The sequence below is a fragment of the Felis catus genome, chromosome B3, assembly GCF_018350175.1.
Source record: "Felis catus isolate Fca126 chromosome B3, F.catus_Fca126_mat1.0, whole genome shotgun sequence".
Taxonomy (NCBI): domain Eukaryota; kingdom Metazoa; phylum Chordata; class Mammalia; order Carnivora; family Felidae; genus Felis; species Felis catus.
The window spans coordinates 6789921-6815573 of record NC_058373.1 but is presented as its reverse complement, the minus strand read 5'-3'; the positions used below and the strand labels follow the sequence as shown (position 1 = coordinate 6815573).

Below are 25653 nucleotides of genomic sequence, written 5' to 3'. Positions count from 1 at the left end.
GAGAAGCAATTGGCTGCAGGGGACCGGTGACCTTCCCCCCAACCCTCCTGCTGCTTGACCTCTTCTCCTCAGGCTGCTGGCCTCTGCGTGTCCTCTCTTTCTACCTTCTCCCGTGTGTCTTTCAGTCCTGCCAAGCACCCACCCCTCAGCCTAAGCCTCCTTGCCCTCAGGTCCCGGTCCCCCCCATCCTGGGTCAGCCAGACTATCGGTAGCACCCAGTAAAGGAGGCTCCATTCGGCCTGAGGGGTTCCTGGCCCTGCACTTGGCCCCCAGGCCTGAGCAGCAGCCCTCCCCACCCCCAGGAGAAGGAGGAGGAGGGGGTCTTAGAATTCCCTCTGTCTGCTGGGGTGCTGGCTGCTGTTTAGCAAGTGGCTCCTGAAGAGGAAGCAGGAGCCCTGACGCATAGCGCCTGCCAATCTCCCAGGTTTATAACACTCCCGCCAGGACCGATTTCCGGCTACCAGTGAGATGTCGCTGGGGGCAGAGATGGGGAGACGCACTCCCAAGAGCCGGCTCCTGCCCCTGCCTCCGTCCGTCCCCTCAGCCTGCTCCAAGATCTCCAAACCAGTCCCTTCCCCTGAACTCAGAACCCATTACCCACATAGGTTCGTGAGGAGAGAAGCTCCTCCCTCTTTTCACCTGCTCTCCAGAAATTAAATAAAAAGCCGGGGCCCCTGGGTCAAGGACCCCGGGTTGGCTACCTCCTCCTCTGAGAAAGAGGCAGATATCCTGGGCGCAGCTCAGATCGACAGACTTAGAGCTTTGAGTCATCTTTAAACCCAAAGCAGACTTACTTCTGTCCCTCTGTCCCCACCCGATGTGCCGTTTCACGCCCCCGGCGCTGCCTGCAGCTCCCTGCCTCCCTCACACACTCCCTATAGCTCCCTGCTTCCCTCCCCGGGGCTCCTGGGAGCCTCTGACCCATGTTGGGCCTCAACCTCAACACCTCCCACCTCGCCACCTCTTTTCTCCAGCCCTGCAGAGCAGAAAAGCTCTGGGGTGGGGTGGGGGTGGGGGGCGACATCAGGGAGAGAAAGGGTGGAGATGTGCCCAGAGGCTCTGGGGCTCCGGGGCCAGGCCTTCCTGGCTTCCAACTTCAACCTCATCCGTATGGGCCTCTCCCTTCAAGGACGGACACTGAAGGCCGGGTGGATGTAGGAATCTGGCGAAAGACTGGCGGCACTGGGCACGCCCAGTGGGCCCCGGGGCCTCTCTCTTCAAGCCCCCAACCTGTGTTGCAGACCAAGAGCTGTGTGAGGAGGGCTGGACCAAGTTCCAGGGCCACTGTTACCGCTACTTCCCCGACCGCGAGAGCTGGGTGGATGCAGAGAGCCGGTGTCGGGCACAGCAGTCACACCTGAGCAGCATTGTCACCCCGGAGGAGCAGGAGTTTGTCAACAGTGAGTGCGGCAGGGCCTCACCCGCCAGACGTCAGCAGACTCGGACCCAGAGAGGCCGCAGGGGTGGGAGGCGGGGGGGGGGGGGGGGGGGGTGTGCAGGGAGCGGCGGAAGGGTGTTTCCGCAACCAGGCCCGCACCGGAAGCCCACCACGTGCCACGGTCAGTGCCAGACTAAGCCCGTGGCTGTCACCAGTCTTCACCAGCTTGGGTGGTGGCCGAAGTGCACTCCGGACGTGCATGTGCTGAGAGCCTTGTCAGGGCCTTAGAAGTAGGTGACGTGCTCCCAGGAGCCCGCCTACCCCCTGCCACCACTCCATCCTCTCTGCCTCGGTTTCTCAGACACCCTCAGGGTGTCCAGCACCGTTCCCAACACCCACACCTCTCTCTAGACAACGCCCAAGACTACCAGTGGATCGGCCTGAACGACAGGACCATCGAAGGGGACTTCCGCTGGTCAGACGGACACTCCTTGGTGAGCCCCGGGAAGAGTTGGTGGCCCAGAGGAGGGGAGGGAGCAGAGACCCCCAGAGAGGGACAGAGCAGTCCCCCAGAGAGGGACATGGTCAGACCACATACACTCACTGAGCAGCTGCTGGGCTGGGAGCCCTGGGGGCAGGGACCATGTGTGGTTCATCTCTGCCTCTGGAGACCGGCCCAGGGCCGGGCAAGTCGAGTGAACACCGGCTGGGAAGAGGGGGACGAGGAGGGCAATGATGCAATGAAGGCACGCCACCAGAAGGGCCACGTGGAAGCTTTAGAGGGCTCCCTTGCCCGCAGAGGACTCGAGTCTGCCCGAGGAGGCGGGCAGACGGAAAGCAATATAGATGCCAAGTAGACAGTACACGTAGTCAGCGCTGCAGGTCAGCCAAGGACATCAGGGAAGGCTCCCTGGAAGAGGTGAACGGCCACAGAGCCATGTCTCTACCGCCCAATCCTACCTAAGCGAGGCAGCAGTGAGACCAGCCCCAGCCGGAGGGGGAGCGGCATGGGCTCATGGTGAGGGACTGAGAAGAAGGCGGCGTCAAGCTCCTGCCTTATCCTCACCCCTGTCCCCCTCCACCCCACCCCCGGCAGCAATTTGAGAACTGGCGCCCCAACCAGCCGGACAACTTCTTCGTCAGCGGAGAAGACTGCGTGGTGATGATCTGGCACGAGAAGGGAGAGTGGAATGACGTTCCCTGCAATTACTACCTGCCCTTCACGTGTAAAAAGGGCACAGGTGAGCAGCCACCTGGGAGGGGTCCGGCCTGGTTGGAGTCAAGACTTTCGGCTCCTGCCATGGGACCTGGGGGGAGTCCCCTGTCTCCTGACTGCTGATGGCCCTTCACCGCCGACCTGGGGGGTCTAGTGTCCCAGGGCCAAAGACAAGAGCAGGTCCACTCCTAGGGACCGTTGACAGGGACAGGTGATGGTCACAGGCTGGAGGACAGACCAGCCCCTACACACACACACACACACACACACACACAGTCCCCTGGGCACCAACACAAGAAAGTCACCCACGATGGCACATGGGTGGGGAGCCCCATTCTCTTTGGTTATCAGGCCCCCATCCTCAGCTCAGAGTCTGGGGATATTAGAGGTGCTGGTAGAACATGCCCCTCCCTTCTGTCCCTCTTCCCTATACTGGCTGTTTTCTTTCTTGCTTGCTTTTTAATGTTTAGTTATTTTTGAGAGAGAGAGAGGGAGACAGAGGTTCTGAAGCGGGCTCTGTGCTGACACCAGAGACCCTGATGCGGGGCTTGAACTCACGAACCATGAGATCACAACCTGTGCCACCCAGGTGCCCTCCTATACCGGCCGTTTTCGTAAAGAAGTCGCAGAAGATCTGCCTGGCTTTCCCCGCCGTTCCCACCTTTCTCCGTCCCTGTTGTCTTTTCCTCGCCCCCTCAAGACCCTCCTTCTGTTCCCACCCTGCTGGTCTAAATCACTGAGAACCCCAGACATTATAACCAGTGGTTTCCAGATTCTCGGCACGCCGTGAAAATGCCCCTTTGCCAGCCACCAGGGCTGGTGGCCGGCTGTCCAGGCTCAGTGCCCCTTCCTTGGGCTCTGGGCTGTCTCATGGCAGCCACAGGGGACCATGCGGGCTCATCACTGGCGTGCGTCCCTCTGAGAGCTCTTTCTCAAGGGTGTTTGCCCCTCAGTGGCCTGTGGAGACCCCCCGGTGGTGGAGCACGCCAGGACCTTCGGGCAGAAGAAGGACCGGTACGAGATCAATTCCCTGGTTCGGTACCAGTGCACTGAGGGCTTTGTCCAGCGCCATGTGCCCACCATCCGGTGCCAGCCCAGCGGGCACTGGGAGGAGCCTCGGATCACCTGCACAGACCGTGAGCACCACCCCTCTCCACCCTCGCCGGGCACAGCGTTAGATCCTGCCCCCCTGTCCTCCTTCCTGTTCCGGCAGCACAGCAGCAGCTGGCCCTCGCCTGGGGATCCCGAACACCAGCTGTCTGCACCATCCCTGGGCTCAGTCACACTCTCCCCCCTCCTGCCCTCAGGGAGGGCTCGCTTTCGGGCGAGGATGAAGGAGAGCGCAGGTGGCCCGCTTTCCCTTCTGACAGCACCTCAAAGCCCCTTTAGCCCAAGTTGGTGCCAAGAAAAAATCAAAACCAGAGAGCAGGGAGGTCAGGTTGCCTCCTCGAGCCCATGCTTTCTGCGGGGAGGGGAGGCGACAGAGAAGGGGCGAGCGGGGAGGGGTGAGGCCGGCCCAGCTCCCTTCCAAGCGGTCAAGATTCCCCCGTCTCCCTTTCACTGCAGCCTCCACGTACAAGCGCAGACTACAGAAGCGGAGCTCACGGCCCGCCCGGAGGAGCCGCCCCAGCACTGCCCACTGAAAGCATCCCGGACGCGCCCAGGATGCTGAGCCCAGGAGCCTCGCCAGGCTGACATCCCACACGGATGGGGTCCTCTTCTTGTCGCTTTCTGTCATATAAGGAATTCCATTAAAGAAGGAAAAAAACAAATCCCACATTGTGTATGCACCCACCCAGCCCCCCACCCCCTCCCACATCGCCAGAACCGCATCTGATTTTCCCCCCAGTGCCAAAGCCAAGCAAACGTATTGTAACCCGTGGACTGAGTTTAGAGACATTTCTTCAATCTCCCGTTGTGCCTTTCCAGGGACCAGCGCAGGGACAGGGGGAGAAGGGGAGGGGTTAAGTTAAATAAAGAAGATTATTTTTTGTTTCCTGACTTTATCCAAGAGCAGTGCAATCGTTGGTTCTTTCACCTCCAGGGAGAGCTAGGGAGGAGGGAGGGAGGGAGGGGCACGAAGAACTGGAGCCCAAACCGCAGCTGAATGTATTGGATGAGGACCCAGGAGGGCCGCACCATCTGCATCCAGGAGGGAGAAGCCTGGGAGAGAGGGGGCGGGTTCTGCCGAGGGTGAGGGGGCAGGAGAGAGCCATGGAGGGATCTTCCGCTGCGTGGGGGCCAGGTTCCCTCCCAGGGTCCCTCTTCCAGCGTCCTCCCACCCGGGTCTGCCACCAGAGCAGGTGTCGATCTCGGCAGGGCTGGGTGGGGGGCACTTCCTTCCCAGGGGGAGTGCCCCCCACCCCCTCTCCCCCCTCCCCCACCCCCGGGACTGTGCAGGCACCAGAGTTCCGTGCACCTATTTATATTTTTGAAAACAAGATTATGATAATTATAATAATAAAGACATTGGAAGAGATCTATTTCTTTTCTTTTCCCTTCTTTTTTTAAAGAGAAGGCAACCAGGGTCTGAGGACCACCGAAAGGGGCTCTTAAGGAACGGAGACAGTTGGGACGCGTTTTGAGCAAATGATCCCGAGTTGGGTGAATCTTGTCTGTCCAGAAGGCCTGGAATAGTCACACCTGTTGTGCTTTATTTTTGTGAGGGTGCCTGTACGTTTGGTGGACGGTGTGTGTGTGTGAGAAAGCCAACGGGTGCTGTGTGTGGATTTGCAAGCTGGCCCGTGGTCGAAGGACCATGACCATTAACTCACTTGAGTTAATGAGACATCTGGTCACTTTGCATAGTTTGGTTCTTTGATGGCACACTGCTCGCACAGGAGTTGGTGGGTAGAGTAAGTCAAGAGCAGAGGCAAAATCAGGATTTATGAGAGGGAACAAAAACAGTTGACGACAGCCTGGAAACGGTGAATCTTTGCCTACACGTAGTTGTGGTTAGCTAGTTAGCTGGCCACCGGCAAAAAGGTCTGGGCATCCTGCCCTTAAGTAGGCTGTAGGATAGCAACGAAAACGATTTCTTTAATTTTTTTAACGTTTTATTTATTTTTGAGACGGAGAGACAGAGCATGAACAGGGGAGGGTCAGAGAGAGGGTGACACAGAATCTATGCAGGCTCAAATTTGAAAACCACAGACATAGTGGTGGGCTCGAACCCACGGACCGTGAGATCATGACCTGAGCCAAAGTCGGCCGCCTAACCGACTGAGCCACCCAGGTGCCCTTCAATGAAAACGATTTCAATAGCTTATGGATTCCCCCAACAGACCTTGAGTTGGGACTGCATCAGAACCAAGAGGGTTTGTGACTCAGCTGGCCTGGGGCCGAGAAATTTGCATTTCTAGTAATTTCCCAGGGATGCTGCCTGGCCACACTTTGAGAAGCAAGGGCCTACGTGAAGAACAGGCTGTATAACAACTTACTGAGAGTGCCCGGGGTGTGCCCGAACAGGGGCAGCGGGTCTGGCTTCCTGAGGCTGGGGGAGGGGGAGCAGAGGGTGAGACACAGAGGGGGCTGGTCTCTGAGATCCTCGGGGTGGGGCACAGCCTCCTCTGTCCCCTGAGAGGCACCTCCCTCTCTTCTGGGCCCAGACACACGGTCTGGGAGTAGAGATGGCGGCAAAGCCGGCCGGGGCCTCCAGCCGCAGGGCCAGCACCGACACAGGCTGTGCCACGGGGCCGGTGAGCCAGAACGAGCCTCCTCCAGGCTGAATGAGGCCGAGAGGCAGACACGGGGAGGGGCCGCGTCTCAGCACCATTCATCATCCCAAGAAAGTACACACACGTGAGGGCCGCTCCCCAAACGGGGAAAAGTGAGAACAGAATGCAGGCTCTTTGGAACGAAGAGAGAAGGTAACACTGGGGAGGGAAACCGCTCCCTTTCCTGGGACTCCACACAGAAGCCGAGGGACCCGTGTCCTCCTCAGGGGTGCTGACCTGAGCCAGCAGCTCCACCGACAAGTGGGAGCAGGCAGGAGACCACAAGGCCCAATGCCCAGCCCCCGCCCCCACGCCCTGCCCTGCCCCGCCCCCAGGCTGAGGGGGAGGGGAGCCGCAGCCACCACGGGTCATTGCCCCCTCTAGGTGGTGCTGGCCTCCCTAGGGCAGGGACAGGGGCTACATTCAGTGATGGCAGAGAGCCCTCGTGAGCCCATGAACCTCCAATGTCCTGGAGGAGAGGGGCAGAGGGATTCCTGGGGAGAGGGGAGAGCCTTGAGGTCTCCACCAGAGCAAAGGGAGGATTTGGAATCTTGGATTTACCAAAACACAAACAAACAAACAAAAAACTCAGCAATTTCAAAATTCGTTTTTAACTTGAGAAGTATAAAAGCAATACAAAAATGGCCCCAACCTGCAAGGAACAAGGAACCACTCAATAAATAGAGCCTGAGAGGGGAGGGTGCGGGGCCCGTGCGGACAGCAGGTGCGTGGGGACTAGCGTGGGCGGTAGCAGTAAACGCCGTACCTGCGGCTGCGCGGGTCTGGGAAGCCGAAGCTTCGGACGCCAGGCTCCAGGGGCCCGCAGTTGGGACGCGGGTGAACCACGGGGTAGCGGGCGCTGCCATCTGCCAGCCAGCCGGCATCACAGCGGTCCAGGCCACGGAACTTCCAGGCGGCAAAGAGCTGGCCCACCTTGGCAATCCGGGCGCCATCTTCCTGGCAGGCCTCCTTGGCCTCGGCCAGCGTCAGCTTCTCAGGGTGGTCCAGGTAGTACACCTGCCCTGTGGGAAAGTGGGGTGTGAGGGCGGGGCAGCGCAGGGGGCAGCCAGAGAGGGCGGGGGGAGGGGGGAGCTGCAGAAATGCCAGTCTCCAAAGGCCTAGCAATTAGGAACCCAGGGGGGTCTGCCATGGATATTCAGGGGATACCTTCCCAGTTCTGACCCCTTCTCTGAGAGTCCCATCCCATCTGCCTAGGAGGGCTGGGGTCCCTCCAGTCCCTCCAGTCGTGTCTGTGCTCCACCCCACTCTTAACTGCACCCTGGGTGGGCACCCCACCTAGGCTGGACCAATCGGAGTCTCTCGCCCACTCATTTACTGAGCACCTACTACGTGCCCGGACACTCTTCTGAGTGACTGTGAATCCATGTCTGTTTTTATCTTCCCATGAAATGATCCTCTTTGTGGGACAGACGATGCTGTATTTGTCTATGATGCCCAGAGCCTAGGCTGGGCCCTAGCACGCAGTAGGCTCTCAAAACACGTCTGATGAACGAGGAAACCAGCGATTGGTGTGAAACAGCAGCAAAGCACTCAAACACTCAGCCAGACGTGGCTTCAGTGTCTGGCTTCAGTCGGCAGGTGCTCCAGACCTCCAGGCGAAGGTGCGGGCAGAGCGGGCAGGGAGGTCCTAACGTTCCCCCAGATGCCGCCCTCCCACCCCTGGCCTGTGCGTGGCCACGGCACTCACCTTTGAGGGCAGCGGAGAAGCAGAACACGTCATAGCGGTGCAGGCGGCGGTGACGCGGGCCGTAGCTGCGCACCCCGGGCGCCAGGCCCAGGCCACCGCAGGGCTGCCGGGCCAGCGTGACGGGGTACTGCACCGAGGCGTCCTGCAGCCAGCCCGCGTTACACCAGTCCAGGCCCTCCTCCCAGGCCCGGAATAACTGCTCGAAGGAGGCCACCACCGCGTCCTGCTCCTCACACGCCCGCTGGGCCTCGCGGAAGTTGAGCAGGTAGCGGCCCTGGGGGTGCTGGTAGGGAAAGACCACACCTGGAGAGGGAGGACAGAGGGGCTGGAACGGGTGGCCCAGCCGGCTGGAGACCCCGGTCCCTGCCCCCGGCACTCTGAAAACACGTAGTAGCTGGTTAAACTCATGAACGGATCAGCCAGTTAATGTCCCCACGTATAGAGTGGGAATGCCACCTAATTCACAGGGCTGTCGCAGGAACCCCAGAGCTGTGGTCTCCATTGTGTCCCCCCCCCCACCCCCGCCCAGATCATATGTTGAAATCCTGAGGCCTGATGTGATGGGATCAGGAGGCCACCCTCAGGAGGCACTTAGGTCATGAGGGTGGCACCCTCGTGAATGAGATGATGCCCCCTCGCCCCTTCCACCGTGTGAGGACACGGCGAGCAGTCTGTGACCTGGCCGAGGGCTCTCACCTGTCGGTGCTGGCATCCTCCCATCCCCACCGGCCCCGCCATCAGGGATGAGGAATGTGACCCCTCCGGCCGCCAGGTGGGCTAGGGAGGCGGGTGCCGATGGTAAGAGCCCTTGACTTGCATTTTATGTTCAACTTCTCAGAAGGAGGTACAGGAGGCGCTACCCCCATCCCTCATCTCACGCGGGAGGGGACGGGAGCTCCGAGGGGATGAGGCGTCTACCCAGGACGCCAGGCTGGGAGGGGGTGGATGGGGGGCCTGAACACGGTTCTCCGTCCGTCCCAGCCGTCTCCCTCACAGGTAGGAGAGGTCTGAGGACGCACAGCCCCGTGCTAGGGACAGAGACGGGACTGTCCACTGGAGCCCGCACACAGGGCCTGGCTGGTTTGGACAGCACTGGTTTGTGACTGTTGGGTTTTTTTGGTTTGGGGGTTTCGTTTTTTAGAAGAGCCTTACGTAAAAATCCAGAGATTTCACGTAAAAATATACACTTCTCTTGTCAAATCAGAAAGCCTGGCTGCACGGACTCTGCTTCCGGACCTGAGTGGGGCACTCCTTTGGGATGGGATGAGGGTTCAGCCACTGAGTGGAGGGTTCAGTCCCCCCTACTCCTGTCACTCGCACCAGGCAGCCTCTTTGGTTTTGGGAGCGTCTCAGCTCCTCTCTAATTGGCTGTGGGGCCAGTTCCTCTGAAGAGGGTGTGAGCCAGAGGGAGTAGAGGGTTCTGGAGCCCGACTGCCTGGGGTCGACGTCCTACGCTGCCATTCATGAGCTGTGTGACCTTAGGGAAGTTACTTGACGCCCCTGTGCCTCTGTTTCCTCATCTATAAAACCAGGCTGATGATAACAGCAGGGGTGGTCCTGAGGACTGCATGCTTGTCTAACGCACAGAGTTCTAGATGGTTTCTCAGGGCCTCACCCCGCAGCTCCAGCTCCACCAGGCCGCTCTCGTCCTCCAGCCCGTCAATGACCTCACAGCGGTAACGCCCGTAGTCCTCCGGCCGCAAGTCCCCGATCTGCAGCGACACTTCGCGCTCCCTGTCCTGCCGCAGACACACCCGGCCTCGGTAGTCTCCGAAGGAGCGGTGCCTCAGCCCGATGGCCACCAGCACATCCTGCTCCGGGGCCCCGTTCTCTGACAGCTTCCACCACTTGATGCGCACGGGCCTCGGGGACAGCAGGGCCGGCTCGTAGTGGTAGTGGCACGGCAGGGTCACATTGGCCCCTCGGTAGGAGAACAGGGTCTCCTCGGGCGTCTCTACCACCAGCCTCACCCCGTTGAAGACGCCTGCGGGAGAAGTGGGGTGCAGATGGGGACCCGTGGGGCACACGTGCACCCCTGCAGCGGCCACCCCCAGCTCATCCTCAGCTCCCGCCAGGCCCGGGAATTAACACGTTGCAAGAACTGCCCTAATGCCGCACCCGTCCCTGCATCCACGCGTTCTGCAATGGGACTCTGCGTCCCCTTCCCCTCGAACCCGTGCTGGCCTTGCCACTCGCTTTGACCAAATGAACTTGGCAGAGGTGACTGTTCTGAGCCTGGGCTCCAGGAGGCCCCGCAGCTTTGGCTCCTTCTCGGAACCCTGCCAGCCTCCATGAGAACGAGCCTGGGCTCACCTGCTGGAGAAGGAGAGCCCCACGTGGAGCAGAGACGAGCCCTCCCAGCTGAGGCCGTCCTAGGCCACGCAGCCCCCAGCCGACCTGTCCCCCGACTGCAGGCACAGTCTGTGAGGAAATGGCGGCCAGCCCAAAATGCTGACCCATGGAATAAGCAACAAAGCAAAACAGAAAAACCACCGCTGTTGTCTTAAGCCATTACGTTTGTGCATAAGAAGCTAGCTGATGTAGTTAGGTGATGAGAGCACCCCATATCAGGTGGCTGGTTGGGACTCAGATCGCCCTGAGTGTCCTTCCCTACCACGCTGACCACGGAAGAGCACAGCTTGTCCTTCGCTGTCTGTCCACCTGTCATCCATGATTCTTCCCCACATACCTAGAAACACAGGTGAGAGGAGGCCAGGACTTCTACAGGAGACAATACTCAGGGCTCACGGGTGCCAATAAACACAGAGCCTAACAAACACCCCCCCTCCCCCAGAACCAGATTTATGCTGAGGCTGGCTCATCTTTAGCTTGGGACCCAGTACAGAGGCCTATCTCCTGATCTTGGGCCTGGACTTAGACCCCTGGAGGGACACAGGGTGGGGGAGGGGGGTAGGCTTGGGGCAAGCAGGAGATAAGAGGCTCCCTGCAGAGGACCTCAGGCTGCAAAAGCCAGATGCTTTGGTGCAGTGGTTCCCAAAGCGGGGTCCCCGAGCCAGCAGCAGCAACATTCCTGGGAACTTGTTAGAAATGCAAACTCCTGGGCCCCAGCCCAGACCTCCTGAATCAAAAACTCCGGCGGGGGCAGGGAAGGCCCAGTGATCAGTGTTTTAACAGTTCTCCAAGTGACTTGGCTGGTCACTCAAGTTGGAGAACCCTGGGCAGGCAGTGGGCACGGAGGTTTGAGACCACAGGCCCGGAGGCAGCTAAGCCAGCCTTGCATCTCGGCTCCAACTTTCCACAAAGCTAATCTGATCTAGTCTAGAGACGTCCACCGACTCTGCAAACCACTTTCCTTATTTGTAGAACAGGGTAGTAATAGTACCAACGGCGGGCCGAGGTGAGGCCCAAATCAGGTGAGGTGGGAAACCTGGCACACAGAACGGGCCCAACAGACGTGAGTCAGGACTCCCATTCCGTGGCTACATCCTTTGTGTTCCCCAGTGCTCTTTGGTCAAGCTGTGTTTGAAGCTGTGACCCGAAGACCATGAGAACATTTGGCTGAATCATAACGCATCCGTACGACTAAACACTACACGGCCAGGAACCAAAAACACACAAAAAACAAGAAACACTACACAGCCAGGTAAAATAGCTTGGCAGCTGTATATCCACTCACTGACCTTGGGGGGAAGAGCTGTATTCTACGAAGTGATGGCAAGATCCCCAAATCACATGTATAGCAGGAGGTTGAAGACAGTTTTCTTAATCTTATGTAAAAGGCTGGAGGGATACATCTGAAATGGCAGTAATGGTTCCCTCAGGTGGGGGGAGCTCTTTGTGATTTTGCTCACACGTATTCAGAGACTGACGGGAAATGGTGAGATCACGGGTAGAAAGTTTCCGTTTGTAAGTTTCCTTGAATCTCCTTAAGGTAGCGTTTGTACAAAAAATAAGTTCTAGGGCAAAGGAGGGTGGGAGGTCAAGTCATGGATGCCCCAAGCCATCCATCACTGATTCCTGGAACCTGTGAGGGTCACCTTCTACAGCAAAGTGGAGTCTACAGGTGGGACTAAGTTAAGGACTGCAGCCACAAGTATCCGTTTAGAAGGAGGCCGAGGAGATGGGAGGATGGAACGGGAAGGCGAAGCGACCATGGAGGCAGGGACGGGGTGACGCAGCTGTTAAGTCAAGGTCCATCAGCAGCCACCAGACAGCGGGAGGGCCAGGGAACGGATTCTCCCCAAGAGCCTGAGGGAGGCTCACATCACGACCAGGGCCTGGGAAGTGTTTGTCCCCTCTGTCCTTCTGCAAACCAATCTCAGCATGGGTTCTTAAGACTGCGTGCCCTGGGAAGCTGGCTCAACTCTGTGAGCGTCAGTTAGCTCATCTATGAAATGAAATAATCCACGGGATCTGCTTTCGGGGCTCCAAGGGCAGCCGGCATCAGCTTGGCCCGGTTGGTGCCTTCATTACGCTGGTTAAGCTTGCCTATAGGTCAGGTGTTTGTGAGGATTATGAGACCACGTATGGAAGGCGCTAGAAGCATGCCTGACACGTAGTAGGTGCACAACACATGCTAACTAAACAGTCACCTGCCCAGGGGCGCCTGGGTGGCCCAGTCGGTTAAGCGTCCGACTTCGGCTCAGGTCATGATCTCACAGTTCATGGGTTTGAGCCCCGCGTCGGGCTCTGTGCTGACAGCTCAGAGCCTGGAGCCTGCTTGGGATTCTGCATCTCCCTCTCTCTCTACCCCTCCCCACCTCTCTCAAAAATAAACATTTTAAAAAAATGTTTTTAAAAGTCACCTGCCCAAAGCCACGTAGCTAGTAAGTGGCAAAATTGAGATTCAAACTCTCATCCGTCTAACCTCAAACCCCCTTTCCACTGAGGAACTCCAAGGGAGGTCACATTTAATTTGGATCTTGGAAAACTGGCAACTTCGGGAGCATTCTTAAGCGCACCTGTGTCCCGCACAGGTGAGATTGTCAAGTGCTTTCGGCTCCAATGCGCTCAAGCCTGAGGACCTAGCAAACGGAGTAACTGAACCAGCCCTTGCGGTGATCTTAGAAATGCACCTGGTCCCCTGCAAGGGCCCGGATAGGGAAGGGGCTGCTGGCTCCATGCCCTGTCCCCTGTCCCGGCCTGGAACCTGCATATCACAGCAGGAGCCAGGAAAGGTCTCGGTCACCCAGTGGAGCCCAGAGCCAGATCCAGGAGGCCGCCCACCTTCGCCGTGGCCGTTGCCCAGGTTCCAGCCATTGGGCTTGGAGTAGTAGAAGCCGTTGTAGAAGGGCAGCCCGGAGACACAGGGCAGCAGATACAACAGGAGCAGAGGGTGCATGGCGTCACGCACGGCCGCAGGGCCAGGGTGTCCGGGGCAAGGCTGGAGCCCGGGGCAGGCTGGGAAGAGGAGAAAAACCCATTAGAGAAGCCTGCTGCAGGGGGGGTCAGGGTCCCCTGGGTTCTAGCACCCACTCGTTCACTCGCTCAACAGATAATTATGGAGCATCACGAGCATAGGCACTGTTCTCAGAGTCTAGAAGATGCGCTGGAGCAAGGCCAGGTCCCTGCCCTCGGGGGACCGCACCCCACGGGCAAGATGGGCAGGGAGGAAGCCAGCAAGGTCTCGGGAGGAGCCAGGAGGAGGCAGAAGTCCGGAAGAAGATTTCACAGGACAATAGGGCAGTGTCAACTTTTCAAACCGGACGTTTGAATTTGAAAAGTTGTGAGCAGCATTTCTCAGAGACTAGACTGGAAAATCTCGGGGTGCATTCGTGTTTAGCGAGGGGAGTCCTGCATCGTCGAGCTTTGGTTTCAGACCAGAGATGTCTTTTGAGGGGGGGGGTGGGGCGGGGAGGTCACAACGTGCAATTTGTCTCTGATCCCGAGTCAAGGTCAAAACCAATTTTAAACACCATTCCGACCTCGGTGGACACACAGAATAGGCAGCTAGTCCGTGGCTGTTTTGTTTTGTTTTTTAATGTTGCATTTAAATATTATACCTTGATTACTGAGGGTTTTTTGGTGTGCGCACACACGCTCCTCCCCCGCATTTATTTCTGCACCCGAGGCTACCGCTTCACTCACCTGCCCCTCATCACCATTTGCTGAGCGCCTAAAGGTTTAAAAGAGCGGCAGCCTTGGAGGAAGTCAGTACAGAGCCGGGGCAGAGGCGTGGGCTGTGTGGGGGGAGCAGAGGCCAGCAGTGGGGCCGCAGAGAAGGAGTGCATGAAACTAGACTGCAGACGTGGGGGTTAGCCAGGCGGGAAGGACACTAGGGTGTGCCCAGCAAGGGCAGGGCAAACACAAAAGCCCAAAGGCCAGAGAGAAGGGAAGGGAAGGGAGGGGGGGGGGGGCTGGGAATGTGCTGGAAGCTGTCTGTACTCTTTTCTGCCCTGATCCCCGTGGTGGCTTCTCTGGGGGGGGGGGGCTGGCTTCCAGCAGGCTCCTCTCCCCAGCACCTGTTCTCTACAGGACCTCTAACCCTATTTCCTCCCTCTTTCCCCCCAAGACTTGGGGGGCAGTGGCTGTCATTGCTTGTCTGTGTCTTCTCCTTTGTTGCCCCCTCTAGAAGCTAGCCAGTCCTTATTAGAGTCTCTTTAGTGGAACCACCTAGGGTGGATTCTGTTCCTGCCAAGACCCTGACTGATCTAGGGGAGAGGCCGTGAGCCGTTGGGGCCCAACAAGCCGCTTTTTCCCTCTCTCCTTTGCCCCAAAGGCCCTGGGGTGCCAGGAAGGCTGTAAGCAGAGGGGCCACAGGATCAGACGAACGTCGCAAACTCCCCTCCCGGGGCTGAGTGGGAAGGGGAACGTGAGGCAGCAAGGACAGGGCAGCAGCAGGCATCTGGGAAGCCTGCTGATCATGCAGCCACGTGGAAAAACACTTAGGGTGTAATTTAAAATGGACAAAGCAGATGTGGGAATTGCCACTCTGCTATGATTGTAAGGTTGGGCCCCTGTGAGTGCGTGTTGTGTGGAAACCAGAACGGGAGGGGACAGCAAAAGAGATGGGGGGGGGGGGACGGGAGGGAAGAGGAAAGGAAAGCACGGAACCCGTAAGGGTGGTCGGATTATGCAGGGAACCTTCTTGTTTCCAGAACAGTTAGGAACTCTTGGGGGTGGGGGGGAAGCACAAATGTGCAGGAAGATGAGAGATAGAATCTACTCTCTTAGACGCCTTTGCCGAGAGCCTGAGGCCCGGGCTTGCCCTCTGTGCCGGGCATTACAGTAAGACCCCGCCCTTCCGAGGTCTTGCTTCTTCCAAGAGTCCCCAGGTGACCCCCATAAAGCCTCACGGGGACTTGAATCTGGGCAGCCCAAGCACAATCGGGCAGCCTACTACGGAAGTTTGGGGGTAGGAAGATCTGGGTTCAAGTCGCACCTCTACTGCTGACAAGCTGTGTGATTGCAGGCCGGTTTCCTCGTTTGGAAAACTCCCTGGCCTATTTCTCCCCCATATGGTCTGCTTCCCTCCTATAGTAACAGAGCTCTAGACAGGTGTGTGCTCAGCTGAACGCTGTATTCCCAGCCTCACTTTGCAGCTAGGAGAGCCAGAGCTGGCCAACGGCAGCAAGCCAAATGAACGTGCCACAGGCAGGCCTTGTGTTAAAACAGGGACAAGGGGCACCTGGGTGGCTCAGTCGGTTAAGCGTCTGACTCTTGATTGGGGCTCAGGTCATGATCTCTTGGTTTGTGGGTTCCAGCCCCACGTCGGGCCGTGCTGACCGGGTGGAGCCTGCTTGGGATTCTCTCCCCATCCCCCTTCTCTGCCCACCGCCCCACACTCACACTGGTTCTTTCTCTCAAGATAAACATTAAAAAAAAGGGGCGCCTGGGTGGCTCAGTGGGTTAAGCTTCCAACTTCAGCTCAGGCTATGATGTCATGGGTTGTGGGTCCGAGGCCCGCGTCAGGCTCTGTGCTGACAGCCTGGAGCCTGCTTTGGATTTTGTGCCTCCCTCTCTCTCTCTCTCTCTCTCTGCTGCTCCCTTGTTCGTGCTCTTTCTTTCCCAAATTAAACCTTGGAAAAAAAGTTTTTAAAATACAGTTAGGGATACCTCTTCCTAGTATTCTTTCCCTCAACGTGCTGGCACCCAAAGGGGCCACCTCCGTCTCAGATGTAAACCACAGGCTGAATGTTAGAGCTGTGCCCCCAGCCCTGGACCTCCCCCATCTGCACGGTCTCCTAAGAGAAACAACGTCCTATAGTATTAAGCCACCACATTTTGAGTCTCTTTGTGATCACAGCTTAGCCTCACTTGGGCTATCATTGGCATAAAGTTAACAGCTGAGTTTAATGAGCACTTACTCTCTCATTTAATCCTCACAACTCCTGGAGGTGGAACTTCTCAGTAGCCTCATTTTTATAGGTGGGAAACCAAGGCACAGACAGATAAAATCATCTTCCCGAGGTCGTCCAGCTAGGACGTGGCAGAACTGGGATTCGAACCCACTCCGGCTCCAAAGCATGGAAGGAGGATGTCAAATTCAGGGAGGTAGTGTGTGCAGAGCACGCAGTTCAGTGCCTGGCAGGAGGAGGTAGGAGGTAATTTCTGTTCCCTTCCTTGAGGTCCCACGTTTGGAACCCAGAAGGAGGTGGAATGAGGACAGAGAGGCTGTTGATAGGAGCTGGATGTCCCAGGGTCCACCCTGTCCCTGGGCGGGGCTCCAGCGGAGGGCTCGCCAGGCCAGACTGTCTGCCGCGTGCCCAGCAGCGCATCCGGCCCAGGTGCCTCCCAAGTGAGAAAGGGCTTCAGGATGAGCGAATGGAGGTGTTTCTGCTACAAAGTAATATTTGTGTGCTTGAAGAAAAACATATTTTTGCATTAAATGCATTAAAAAATAACAAGATCGGGGGCGGGGGGGAAATAAGGTTGGGACATATTGCTCAAAACATATGCAACTTTGCATCCAGAGTGTTAACAAAACCAGAAACAGTCCTAGTAAAAAAACGCCAGGACTTATCATTCTCCACTGACATTGGCACCCTGTCAATCAGCCCTTTGAAGCCTCCCCTACGGAGGCAAGTGCTTCCTCCTTTGAGATGTAGATCTTTTCGGGTATTGGATTCCAGTAGAAACCAGATTTACTGAAATTAAGAATCTGACCCAGGGTGAAGCCATCTTCATTTTTTTTTTTCCCCCCCAACTCCGGAGACCTGTCTTTGCAATTTCTTCATGTGATTCCTACATTTATCAGAAAACTTTTGTGTTAAGCGGCCATCCAGGCATCCCTCCCTCCCCAAATCTATCGCGTCCTTGAGTTGACATGGTGCAGAGTTTGGGTCTTGAGAGGTGAGAAGGGATGCTGTATTATCCAAATCTGTTGGGTTCCTGAGTTTTGGGCCCTGAACGGCAGGAGCCTAGACCGTGAGAGACCTTTGTACCTGTACTAAGAAAGGCACTTCCTGAGGACTGTGATTCTCAAGGAATCCGTCGCTTGCTAAAGCTTGCTCTTCGTGAGAAATCCTGTTCCGGTCGCTCCAATACATCAGCATGTTGAGAAAAATCACCATTGAACCGATGCCACTCGGTGTTATTACTGACCTCAGTCCCTTGTTCTTACCAATTGTGAATGAGGTAATTCCTGGCTCAGAAACACGCCCTGAAGCAGGAAAGACTTCTAGCACCTTGTGGTGTCCTCCAGGGAGCTCCTAGGCACCCCTTCCCAGCCCCAAAGACCCCAACACACACTCCCAACCTCAAGCCTGAGAACTGCACTTACTCCCTGGGTATTAAAGGGCTTCCGTGGCCAGCAGCTCCCTTGATCCTCCCAAGACCACCCCCACTCCCCCCCCCCCAGTCAGCAAGAATTTTATTCTCCCCAATTAATTCATAGGTAAACAGAGGCACAAAGCAATTCTCTAAAGGTCACGTGGCCAAGACAGTAGAGGCAGGACTCTACTGAACCCTTAGGCCAACCCCATCATGGTCTGTCACATTTAAGGACTGCCTTCCACTTGTCAATGCATCTTCACGGCTGTCCTTGCCTGTGGGTCTCAGTGTCAGAATTTTTGTCCCCACTGTACAAACTGAGGCTTGGAAATGCTAAGGTGCATGGCTAAAGTTACCCAGGGTAATAGACGAAGGAGCTGGAATCTGACCTCATTCGCTCAGTGAGGATTTATCACATATCTACCATGTGCCAAGCACAGCTCTCGGCCCGCAGGATACAAATCAGAAATCTTCCTGGAGATTACGTTCCAACAAGGGAAACAGCACGATGCAGGACATACGTGGTGTCAAAGCCGTGCATGTGATAGAAGAGGCTGAAGGGGGGGGGGGGGTGTGCCTGGAGACAGGATGGATCAGGACGCCTCCCTGAGAAGGGGACCAGCTGAAGGTGTAAACTTTGAAAATCCTAGGGAAAAGCATCCCGGGGTAGGGAACAGCAAATGCGAAGGCCTTTGGCAGGAATAGCCTGAAGTCCCATGAGGAGCGAGGAGCAAGAGAGAGGGGGGTGGGAAATGATGTTCACGCAGCTGTCACAGGACCACTGTGGACACGGAAGGGTTTTCAGCGGAGGACAGCTATGCCTCTGATTTACCTGATTCTAAGAGCAGCATCCAGGCTATCTCCCTACCTCAGCTCAAGTGCATGGCCTCATCCTGGCTTCTCCTTTCCAGCTAAAAGCAGCCCTACCTGGTTCTCTTCATTACTTCCCGCTCCTCCATTCTGGACACACCCCTGTCTACTCGCTGGTTTAGGAACACTACAGCAGGGGCACCTGGCTGGCTCAGTCGGTGAAGCCCGTGACTCCTGATCTCAGGGTTGTGAGTTCGAGGCCCATGTTGGGTGTGGAGCCTACTTAAAACAAAAAACCAAACCAAATTACAGCCAGTGGAGAGGTGTGATCTGGTCAACCCCTCTCTTTGCTGGAGGGTACCGAGAAAAACGAGTTCTGAACATCAGCCCTGTGTCCAGGAGCTGTGACCCCGATGGAAGCAGGCCCCCCCTCTTCCAGCCCTCTCTGGGCTGCACTCCTGTCAAAACATCTGACGTGTCCAGGCTGACAGATGCCCAGGTGACACCCGCTGGCTGGCTGGCTCTGAGAAGCCATTCGATTTCTCTGAACAGAAGCTTCCCTTCTCTGAACTGAGGTCTCCCCGTCCCCAGAGAAGACTAACAGGGAAGCTCGAAGGTTGAACCCAGTGGCCACCCTGAACGTTAGGCGAAAGCATAAAGCCGCGTCCTGATTGCAAGCCACGGGTGGAAGATGCCGCTCAGCTGTCGCCCGGCCCCAGGCCCGTCTCTGACCGCTCCCACTCAGGGGAGCAATGGACCGCCTCCGCTCCCCTGACCCGCCTATCCTGGTCCCCAGCCCCTCAGAACCGCCACAGAGGTGCCACCAGCTTGAAGGCCCAAGATCCAGTCCAGCCCAGTCACCTTGGCAGCTGGGGGCTCCCCAAATCAGCTGGAGCTCTGCCTGGGCAAAGACCCACCGCACCCTGCTGAGGGACCTCGAGCAAGTTATTCAACCTCTCTACATCTCCACGACCTCCTCTGTAAAAACAAAGGATCAATACTAGCCCCTCACTCGAGGGCTGTGGTGAGGGTTCTAGAAGATGAATTATGTCCAGTTGCAATATATGGCAGGTGTTCAACAAAGAGCCGCTAATACATCTCGGCAGAAGAACACAGGGGCAGATTTCGGGTCCTAGAGTCGGATTGGCCACCTGAATTCGGTCCTGGTTCCACCCACATATCAGTGGGGGCGCCCAGTTGGCTCAGTCAGTAGACCATACAACTCTTGATCTCAGAGTGGTGAGTTCAAGCCCCACGATGGGTGTAGAGGTTTCTTAAAAATAAAATCTTGAGGTGCCTGGGTGGCTCCATCAGTGAAGCGTTTGACTTTGGTTCAGGTCATGATCTCCTGGCTTGTGAGTTCGAGCCCTGCGTCGGGCTCTGAGCTGATGGCTCAGAGCCTGGAGCTGCTTTGGATTCTGTCTCCCTCTCTCTCTGCCCCTCCCCCAGATCACACTGTCTGTGTCTGTCTGTCTCTCTCTCTCTCTCTCAAAAATGAATAAACACACTTTTTTTAAAGATTAAAAAAATTTTATCAGTGGGCAAGTCACTGAGTTTCACTTTCCTCATCTGTAAAATGGGGGTCACAACAATTCCAATCAAAAGATTAAAGGAGAATAAGGAGGGTGAGCACTCAAAAGATTAGTTATTACTAGTGTTAACAGTGCACAAGGTGAACTCTCACGTTACTTCAGTGGATCTTTCTCCCCTCTCACTGCCTAGGAGAGAAAGCAGCCACCACTGCCTTCTCTTTACAGTTGGGGAAACTGAGGCTAAGGGCACACAGATGAGTGAAATACCCAAGGCTTTATCTTTGGTAACTCCGCCGGCAGAAGTTAGAGAAAATTCCAGTCTCCGGGCCACCCATCCTTTGCGTCTCCCAGCACCACTTGCCTCGGGTCCCCTCCACACACCAGAATAAGCTGAACCCCACCTTGGAAGGAAGATGGGCCACACACCTCCCCTCAGACTATTCTCACCGTGCGACGGCGAGCCGAGTCCCCCAAACTCCAGCAGGGGGCAGCATTGCCCTCCAGGACTCCATAAGCCCCAGCTCCGCGTGAGGAATTTGACTTCGGTGCCCCCTGTTTAGACAAGGCTGACCGGCGCCTTTGAAACCTGCGGGCCCCGTAAAGTGGAAGCCGGAGGTGTTTCCTACCAGCATTCCCACCCCGCTGGCTCGTGCAGGGCGGCGGGAGAGGGGCTCTGAGCAGAAGCACTCCCCGGGGTCAGCGCTGGGCACCGCGGTCGAGGCCGGGTCACAGGCTGCTGAGGCCACCCAGCGAGTTGGTGACACAGCTGGGTCCTTCCTGGCCGCTCGCCGGACCTAAATTCCTTCCCGAAGGATTCCCATCTCCCACCCATCTCCTTTCTCGCCGCCCTCTCTCTGTGCCTCTGGTCTCGCCGCCCTAAGGCAGAAACCCCGATGAACCGAGGCCTGAACCCGACGGGCATCCTTTGCGCTTGCCCTACGCAGAGGCCAAGAGGCGCAGGTCCGCCCGCCCGCCGCCCCGCGGGTCGTCCCCAGCCCCCCACCTCACCCCCGAGCCCCAGGGAACCCCGGAGCACGCGACACGTGCCGCGGGGCAGAGCCAGGCGCGCGGTGCACCGTGCTGGAGGCTGCAGGACCCAGACCGGACGAGACCGGCAGGGATCGGCGGGCCCCGGTGGCAAAGGGGCTGGACCGGGCGGTGGTCTCAGAGGCCTCGGGTTTCGCTGGGGATTTGCTTCCTCGTGGCGAGCCCAGGGGATCCGCGCCCCTCTCCCCGCACTCGCGCCCGCGGCGCGCCCCAGGGGCGATCAGAACCCAGCTCCGCCGGGCCCCGCGGTGCCCAGCGCACTCCTCCTGCCCGCTTTCCCGACCCTGCCCGAGAGGCCTGGGGCCCCGCGGGAGACCCAAAGCGGCGAGGGGAGAACCCGGCCCGCACGGAGGCCCGAGGAGCCCGAGCTCCCCCGAGCTACGCACCGTCCCCAGGCGGCTCCTCGACGGCCGGAGCGCTCAGCCTCGGACGGTCCGGGTCCCAGGGATCCTGAAGCGCTTGAAAGGAAGCTGCTGCGGACAAATCCCCGCGCTCCCGCCTGGCCAGCCCCTTAAAGGAACAGGCGCCCCTTTCCCTCCCAAGGGCTTGGGTCCAAAGGGAGGAGTTGTTGCCGACTTGCGCGGTCTCCAGCCTCGGCTCCGGACCACCTCCAAAACTGAGTGTCCACGAGTTGCTGTCACCCCTTTCTAAGATGTAAGTGGGAAATGGAAGAGGCGCATTAACTGAGGAGGGTCCCATTAATTAGATCACTCCCGTTACCAAAAACAGTGGGACTGAACAGGGGGAGCCCCTCCCCAGCTCTCTGCAGGTGGGCTATGGCTGCCGCCCACCTTAGGGAGAAGTAAGGGTAAGGAATGTCCTGCCTGCCTACCTTTTCCCCCTGTAAGACAAGAGGGCAGGGACATCCCTCCTGCCCATGATTTTGGCCGTCATGAAATCACCAGACTGCTAACTCCGTGTCTGGAGCAAAGATGCTGTTGGTAGTGGGTGAGGCTTGAATCGGTGGTCTTGGAAGGAGGGAAGGCGGTTAGGGGTGCTCCCTGCAGTCAGCAGGGGCAACGAGGCTTCTGACTGGTGCTCCAACAGGGGTAGGGCCCTCCCTTAGAATCCTGCCAGCAGTCTAATCAGCCATCCGGCCTCACCTCCCAGAACTGTTTGGACGGGGTGTCTTGTTTCCACCCTGGCCGACAGGGGTCCTGGGCTGGACAGTTTCCCTCAGCAGAGAAGCCGAGAGATCCTTCAACCCTAGCCGGAAGAAGGGCCACGGGGTCAGTGAGTCCAGAAACACCACAGCCTACGTTCATGCCAGCAAGCGTGTGTGTGTGTGTGTCTTACACAAGAGCCAGAAACACATCAGAGCACCAAGAGCTGCAGCGAACTAGAAGGCACACCACATCCGAAGTGAATGCCAGGCTTCCGGGAGCCAGTGAAGGTTCCTACCCCAGGAGGAGAGGTCTGACCACTGTGCAGATGGATTGGAGGGGTGATAAACAAAACACGAGTACCAGTTAGGAAACTCTTGCAAGCTTCTCTAATGATGGCATGAGCAAAGTTTTTGAGGCTTCCAACACACCAGGCTTTGCATCTGTATGTTCTCTCCCTTAGTCTCCACAAGGCCGTGGAGGCGGTCCTATTATCTCCATTTTACAGATGAGGGAACTGAGGCCCAGAGATCTCAACAAGTTGCCTCAGGTTGCTTGGAGCCAAGATGTGAACTCAGATCTTCCAGCCGGAGGCCCTGTGTTCCTCAGGACTCCACCTTGTTTAAACCAGGGGATCCCAGACTCCTGGGAGAGGCAGGCCAATGCATCCCGGTGCTGATGGCCACAGGTGAAGGAACAGGGGCGACATCAGGGGAGGGCGGTTTTGCTCCAGCAAGTTTCACACGCCAGCCAGGGCTGGCCCCCCAGACAGCGGTCAGGAATAAAAGCAAATCTGGGGAGGAGATGGTGAACGTCTGCAGAAGTGGAAAGACTACCCAGGCGAGAGGAGCCGAGGGCAGAGGGAGCAGGAGTGAGGGCCCCAGGCTCTCCAGAGGGGGACTTTTAGAAGGCCGTGACCAACTCCTCCAAGGTCGCAGAGATGAGGAGGGTCTGGGTGGCTTCAGCTACTCCGGAGCGACCTCGGGGCTCCTGGGCCAGGTGGGGGCCTTGTGACGACTGCTCACCAGCCCCCATGGCCAGTCAGCCGATGAGACTGGCCCACAGCAAACATTCCATGCCATGAACGGGGGTTGTGGACCTGTAAGAGTGAAGCTCTCCGTTTCCCTTTATGGGCCTCCCGACTTCTAGAAAGGCTCACGGCCCAGTTGACTGGGGAGGCGGAAGCATCCCAGAGCACAGGTGCACTGAAAAGAAGCTCCTCCCGCTGGCTGCGAGTCCCCAGGAGAGGCCAGAACAGGGCTGTCGATAGGAAAGGCTCCCCCGAGGGAGCCCAGATGCCGCCAACCAGCCAGAAGGACCGACTCCAAACACAATCCATGCAGCTCCACAGAAGAGGTCTCGGAGACGGGAGGGAGTGACCCGGCTGAAAAGACCCCCAGGGGCGGGGAGCCCCAGTCCCCATCCAGAGACCGCAGCCTGGGCCTTTAGTCTGTTCCTGCCTGGCTAAAAATCCCTGGCAAGGGGATTTCTCCGGAAGGAGCCACTTCCACACTAATTTTCCTCCCCAGGTTCCAGCAAAGCCACACCCTCCCTTTGGCAGCCGTGTGGCCAGATCTGCTGCCTAGAGATGTATGTATATCCCAGCAAGGCTCCCAAAGTTTGTTCCAGAAAATTCACCTTGTGTTCCAAGGCCTAGGATACTAGGGTGGTTTGACATACCTTTCCCAGCTACTCGGTCCCTCCTCTACCTGCCAGCCCCCTTGTCCCCGATCACCAGGGGGTGGCCGGCACTGCCCCCCCAAAGCCTGCTTCCTGACTGCCCCTGCATTGGGGGGCAGGGTGGGGAGAGCAGAGCGGGTACCCCTGGAGCTTTCTGCGGCCCCACAGCCCTGCCAGCGGCCTCTCGGGAACTAGTGTGCTCAGCCAGGAGGCCTCGTGACCACTTGGCTGAGCCCTGGCCCCTTCCACCCACACTGCACCCCACCGCTGGAGCCTCACACAGCTCTGAATGCAGCCCGGGTTCGCGGAGTTTCTAGCAGTTTCTCCGGCCCCTCACTCTGGAAGCGGAGAAAATGCTGAAGGGGAAAACCAACAGCCTCAGCCTCTCCTCCGGGCACGGAGACCGGCTGTGTGTGTGCCAGGCATCCCCTGGGCCCCTCACTGGGCGGCAGCCGTGGACCCCAAGGCTGCAGGAGTCGGTCTGGGGCGGGGAGAACGGAGAAGAGGCCCGGGCATGAGGACTCCGTGGGCCCCCCGACCCCCAATAGTCTCTCCCTTCTCCTCGTAAGTTCTCCACAACCAGCAGGTGATACAAGAATACTGGTATCTGGAAGGCCTGAGGGGAGCGGGGGGCAGCCCAGGCCAAAGCCCATGTGGACGGAGCAGTGATGACCACGGCAAGAGTTCAGGGGGTGATATAAATATATTTTGGAAGCTGCCTGTGTACTCTGGGGTAAAGAACCAGCACAGAGGGCGCCCCCCCGTGCCCACCCACCTCCACCCCTCTCTCCATAAGCCCGCCCCCCCCCACTCCCCCCCTTCTGTTTCTTCTTAGGCTTCAGGACAAGGGTCAAGAGGGGCGGGTCTCCAGGGAGAGAAGAGGCACGTGGGAGGGGGGCTAGGTGGCAGCATCAGGCTGAGGGACAGGAGACCGTTATCTCCAGCCTGGCGCCTCAGGGCCTTCCTCCAGGGCCGTGGGAACGCGGGGTGTGGGAGAGAGTGCGGGGAAAACAGACTAGAACCAGGGATCCGAGAGGTGCGGGTAACCCTGACTCCCTACTTCGCCCTTCCCTCTCCATCCCAGACCTACTCCACTCCCATGGTGTCTAAGAAAATGGGACGGCGTGAGGGCGGGGCGCCAGGGCCATGGGGGAGGGGGAGGGGAAGGAGGGGGGAGGGGAGAAGGAGAGAGGGGAAGTGACTGAAACCCCTGCCTCCCCTTCCCCCGTCACCTACAATCAGGAGGTGGGGTGGAGAAGGCCACAGGCCAACAGAAGGCCAGGAGGGCCAGGTGAGGGCAGGCGCCCCGCGGCCCTTCGGGTGGCGCAGGCCGGGCCTACCGCTAGCAGCCCAGCAGCTCCACACGCAGGGTGATACGGTTGTGCCAGGCTACGGGCAGGACGCGCACGAAGCGAGCCAGGAAGGGCATCTCAAACATGTTCTTCTTGTGGGAATTGTTGTCCAAGTTGCCAGGGAAGATCTGGAGGGGGCAGGGGGGAGAGGGGGCGGTCAGGAGGGCCAGCCCCCCCCACCAGAGCCTCAGGCCAGACTCAGAGGGTCCCCCCACCCCGGAGGGGTGACAGGGTCAGCCGGACGGACACTCACCTTGCTGTCCAAGGCCCCCTGGTCCCTGTACTCGGTCCAGTTCATGCTGTTGTTACTGTAGGCCACCTTGTAGGCTGCCACATATTGGATGTGGCCAAAGTCTCGGGCCCCCTGGGTAATGATGCCCGTCACTTGCCTCTGGGTGCCCAAGTCAACCTACAGGAAAAATCAAGCACGGTTTTCTTC

The 25653-nt window shown here is 58.0% G+C and overlaps 3 protein-coding genes and 1 long non-coding RNA gene across 11 annotated transcripts in view; 2 read left to right on the top strand and 2 right to left on the bottom strand.

The window, feature by feature from the left end:
• Nucleotides 1-5077, top strand: part of ACAN (aggrecan) — a 69124-nt gene extending 64047 nt beyond the window's left edge. For all 4 annotated transcript variants that reach the window (XM_045058818.1, XM_045058817.1, XM_045058816.1 and 1 more), the window contains 5 exons: nucleotides 1242-1400; nucleotides 1790-1872; nucleotides 2475-2619; nucleotides 3548-3730; nucleotides 4161-5077. In XM_045058818.1, the coding sequence (XP_044914753.1) occupies nucleotides 1242-1400; nucleotides 1790-1872; nucleotides 2475-2619; nucleotides 3548-3730; nucleotides 4161-4237 (647 nt within the window). In that variant the 3' untranslated portion in view covers nucleotides 4238-5077. The remainder of the gene's footprint in view (nucleotides 1-1241; nucleotides 1401-1789; nucleotides 1873-2474; nucleotides 2620-3547; nucleotides 3731-4160) is intronic.
• Nucleotides 5078-6901: 1824 nt separating this feature from the next.
• Nucleotides 6902-24622, bottom strand: HAPLN3 (hyaluronan and proteoglycan link protein 3). Of its 4 annotated transcripts, XM_006932263.4 has the most exons (6): nucleotides 21912-24622; nucleotides 21466-21726; nucleotides 13206-13379; nucleotides 9634-10002; nucleotides 8019-8321; nucleotides 6902-7332 (listed from the first exon to the last, which is right to left on the bottom strand). In XM_006932263.4, the coding sequence occupies exons 1-6, from the start codon at nucleotides 21943-21945 to the stop codon at nucleotides 7046-7048; spliced, it is 1428 nt and encodes a 475-aa protein (XP_006932325.2). In that variant the 5' UTR covers nucleotides 21946-24622; the 3' UTR covers nucleotides 6902-7045. The 4 variants fall into 4 exon arrangements, with proteins under 4 accessions (XP_006932325.2, XP_003986891.3, XP_044914756.1 ...); XM_003986842.5 differs by having other exon boundaries at nucleotides 21466-24622; XM_045058821.1 differs by lacking the exons at nucleotides 21466-21726; nucleotides 21912-24622 and adding an exon at nucleotides 14067-15772.
• Nucleotides 8144-12564, top strand: LOC123385803. Its single transcript, XR_006598850.1, has 2 exons — nucleotides 8144-8283; nucleotides 9674-12564. It is a non-coding gene; the product is annotated as an uncharacterized LOC123385803 (long non-coding RNA).
• The window catches only part of MFGE8 (milk fat globule EGF and factor V/VIII domain containing), a 13776-nt gene continuing 12673 nt past the window's right edge, over nucleotides 24551-25653 (bottom strand). For both annotated transcript variants that reach the window (XM_011282750.3, XM_011282749.3), the window contains 2 exons: nucleotides 25468-25623; nucleotides 24551-25342 (listed from right to left, as the gene is read on the bottom strand). In XM_011282750.3, coding sequence (XP_011281052.1) covers nucleotides 25205-25342; nucleotides 25468-25623 — 294 coding nt within the window. In that variant the 3' untranslated portion in view covers nucleotides 24551-25204. The remainder of the gene's footprint in view (nucleotides 25343-25467; nucleotides 25624-25653) is intronic.

Excerpts from the sequence above, each read along its gene's own strand:
- HAPLN3 (XM_003986842.5), bottom strand. The coding sequence starts at position 21,778 with ATGGGACCCTCCTCAGTTAATGCGCCTCTTCCATTTCCCACTTACATC. Across the intron at positions 13,380-21,465 it reads CGAGGAGCCGCCTGGGGACG|CCTGCCCCGGGCTCCAGCCT; the intron begins GTGCGTAGCTCG and ends TCCTCTTCCCAG. Across the intron at positions 8,322-9,633 it reads GGTGGAGCTGGAGCTGCGGG|GTGTGGTCTTTCCCTACCAG; the intron begins GTGAGGCCCTGA and ends CTCCCTCTCCAG.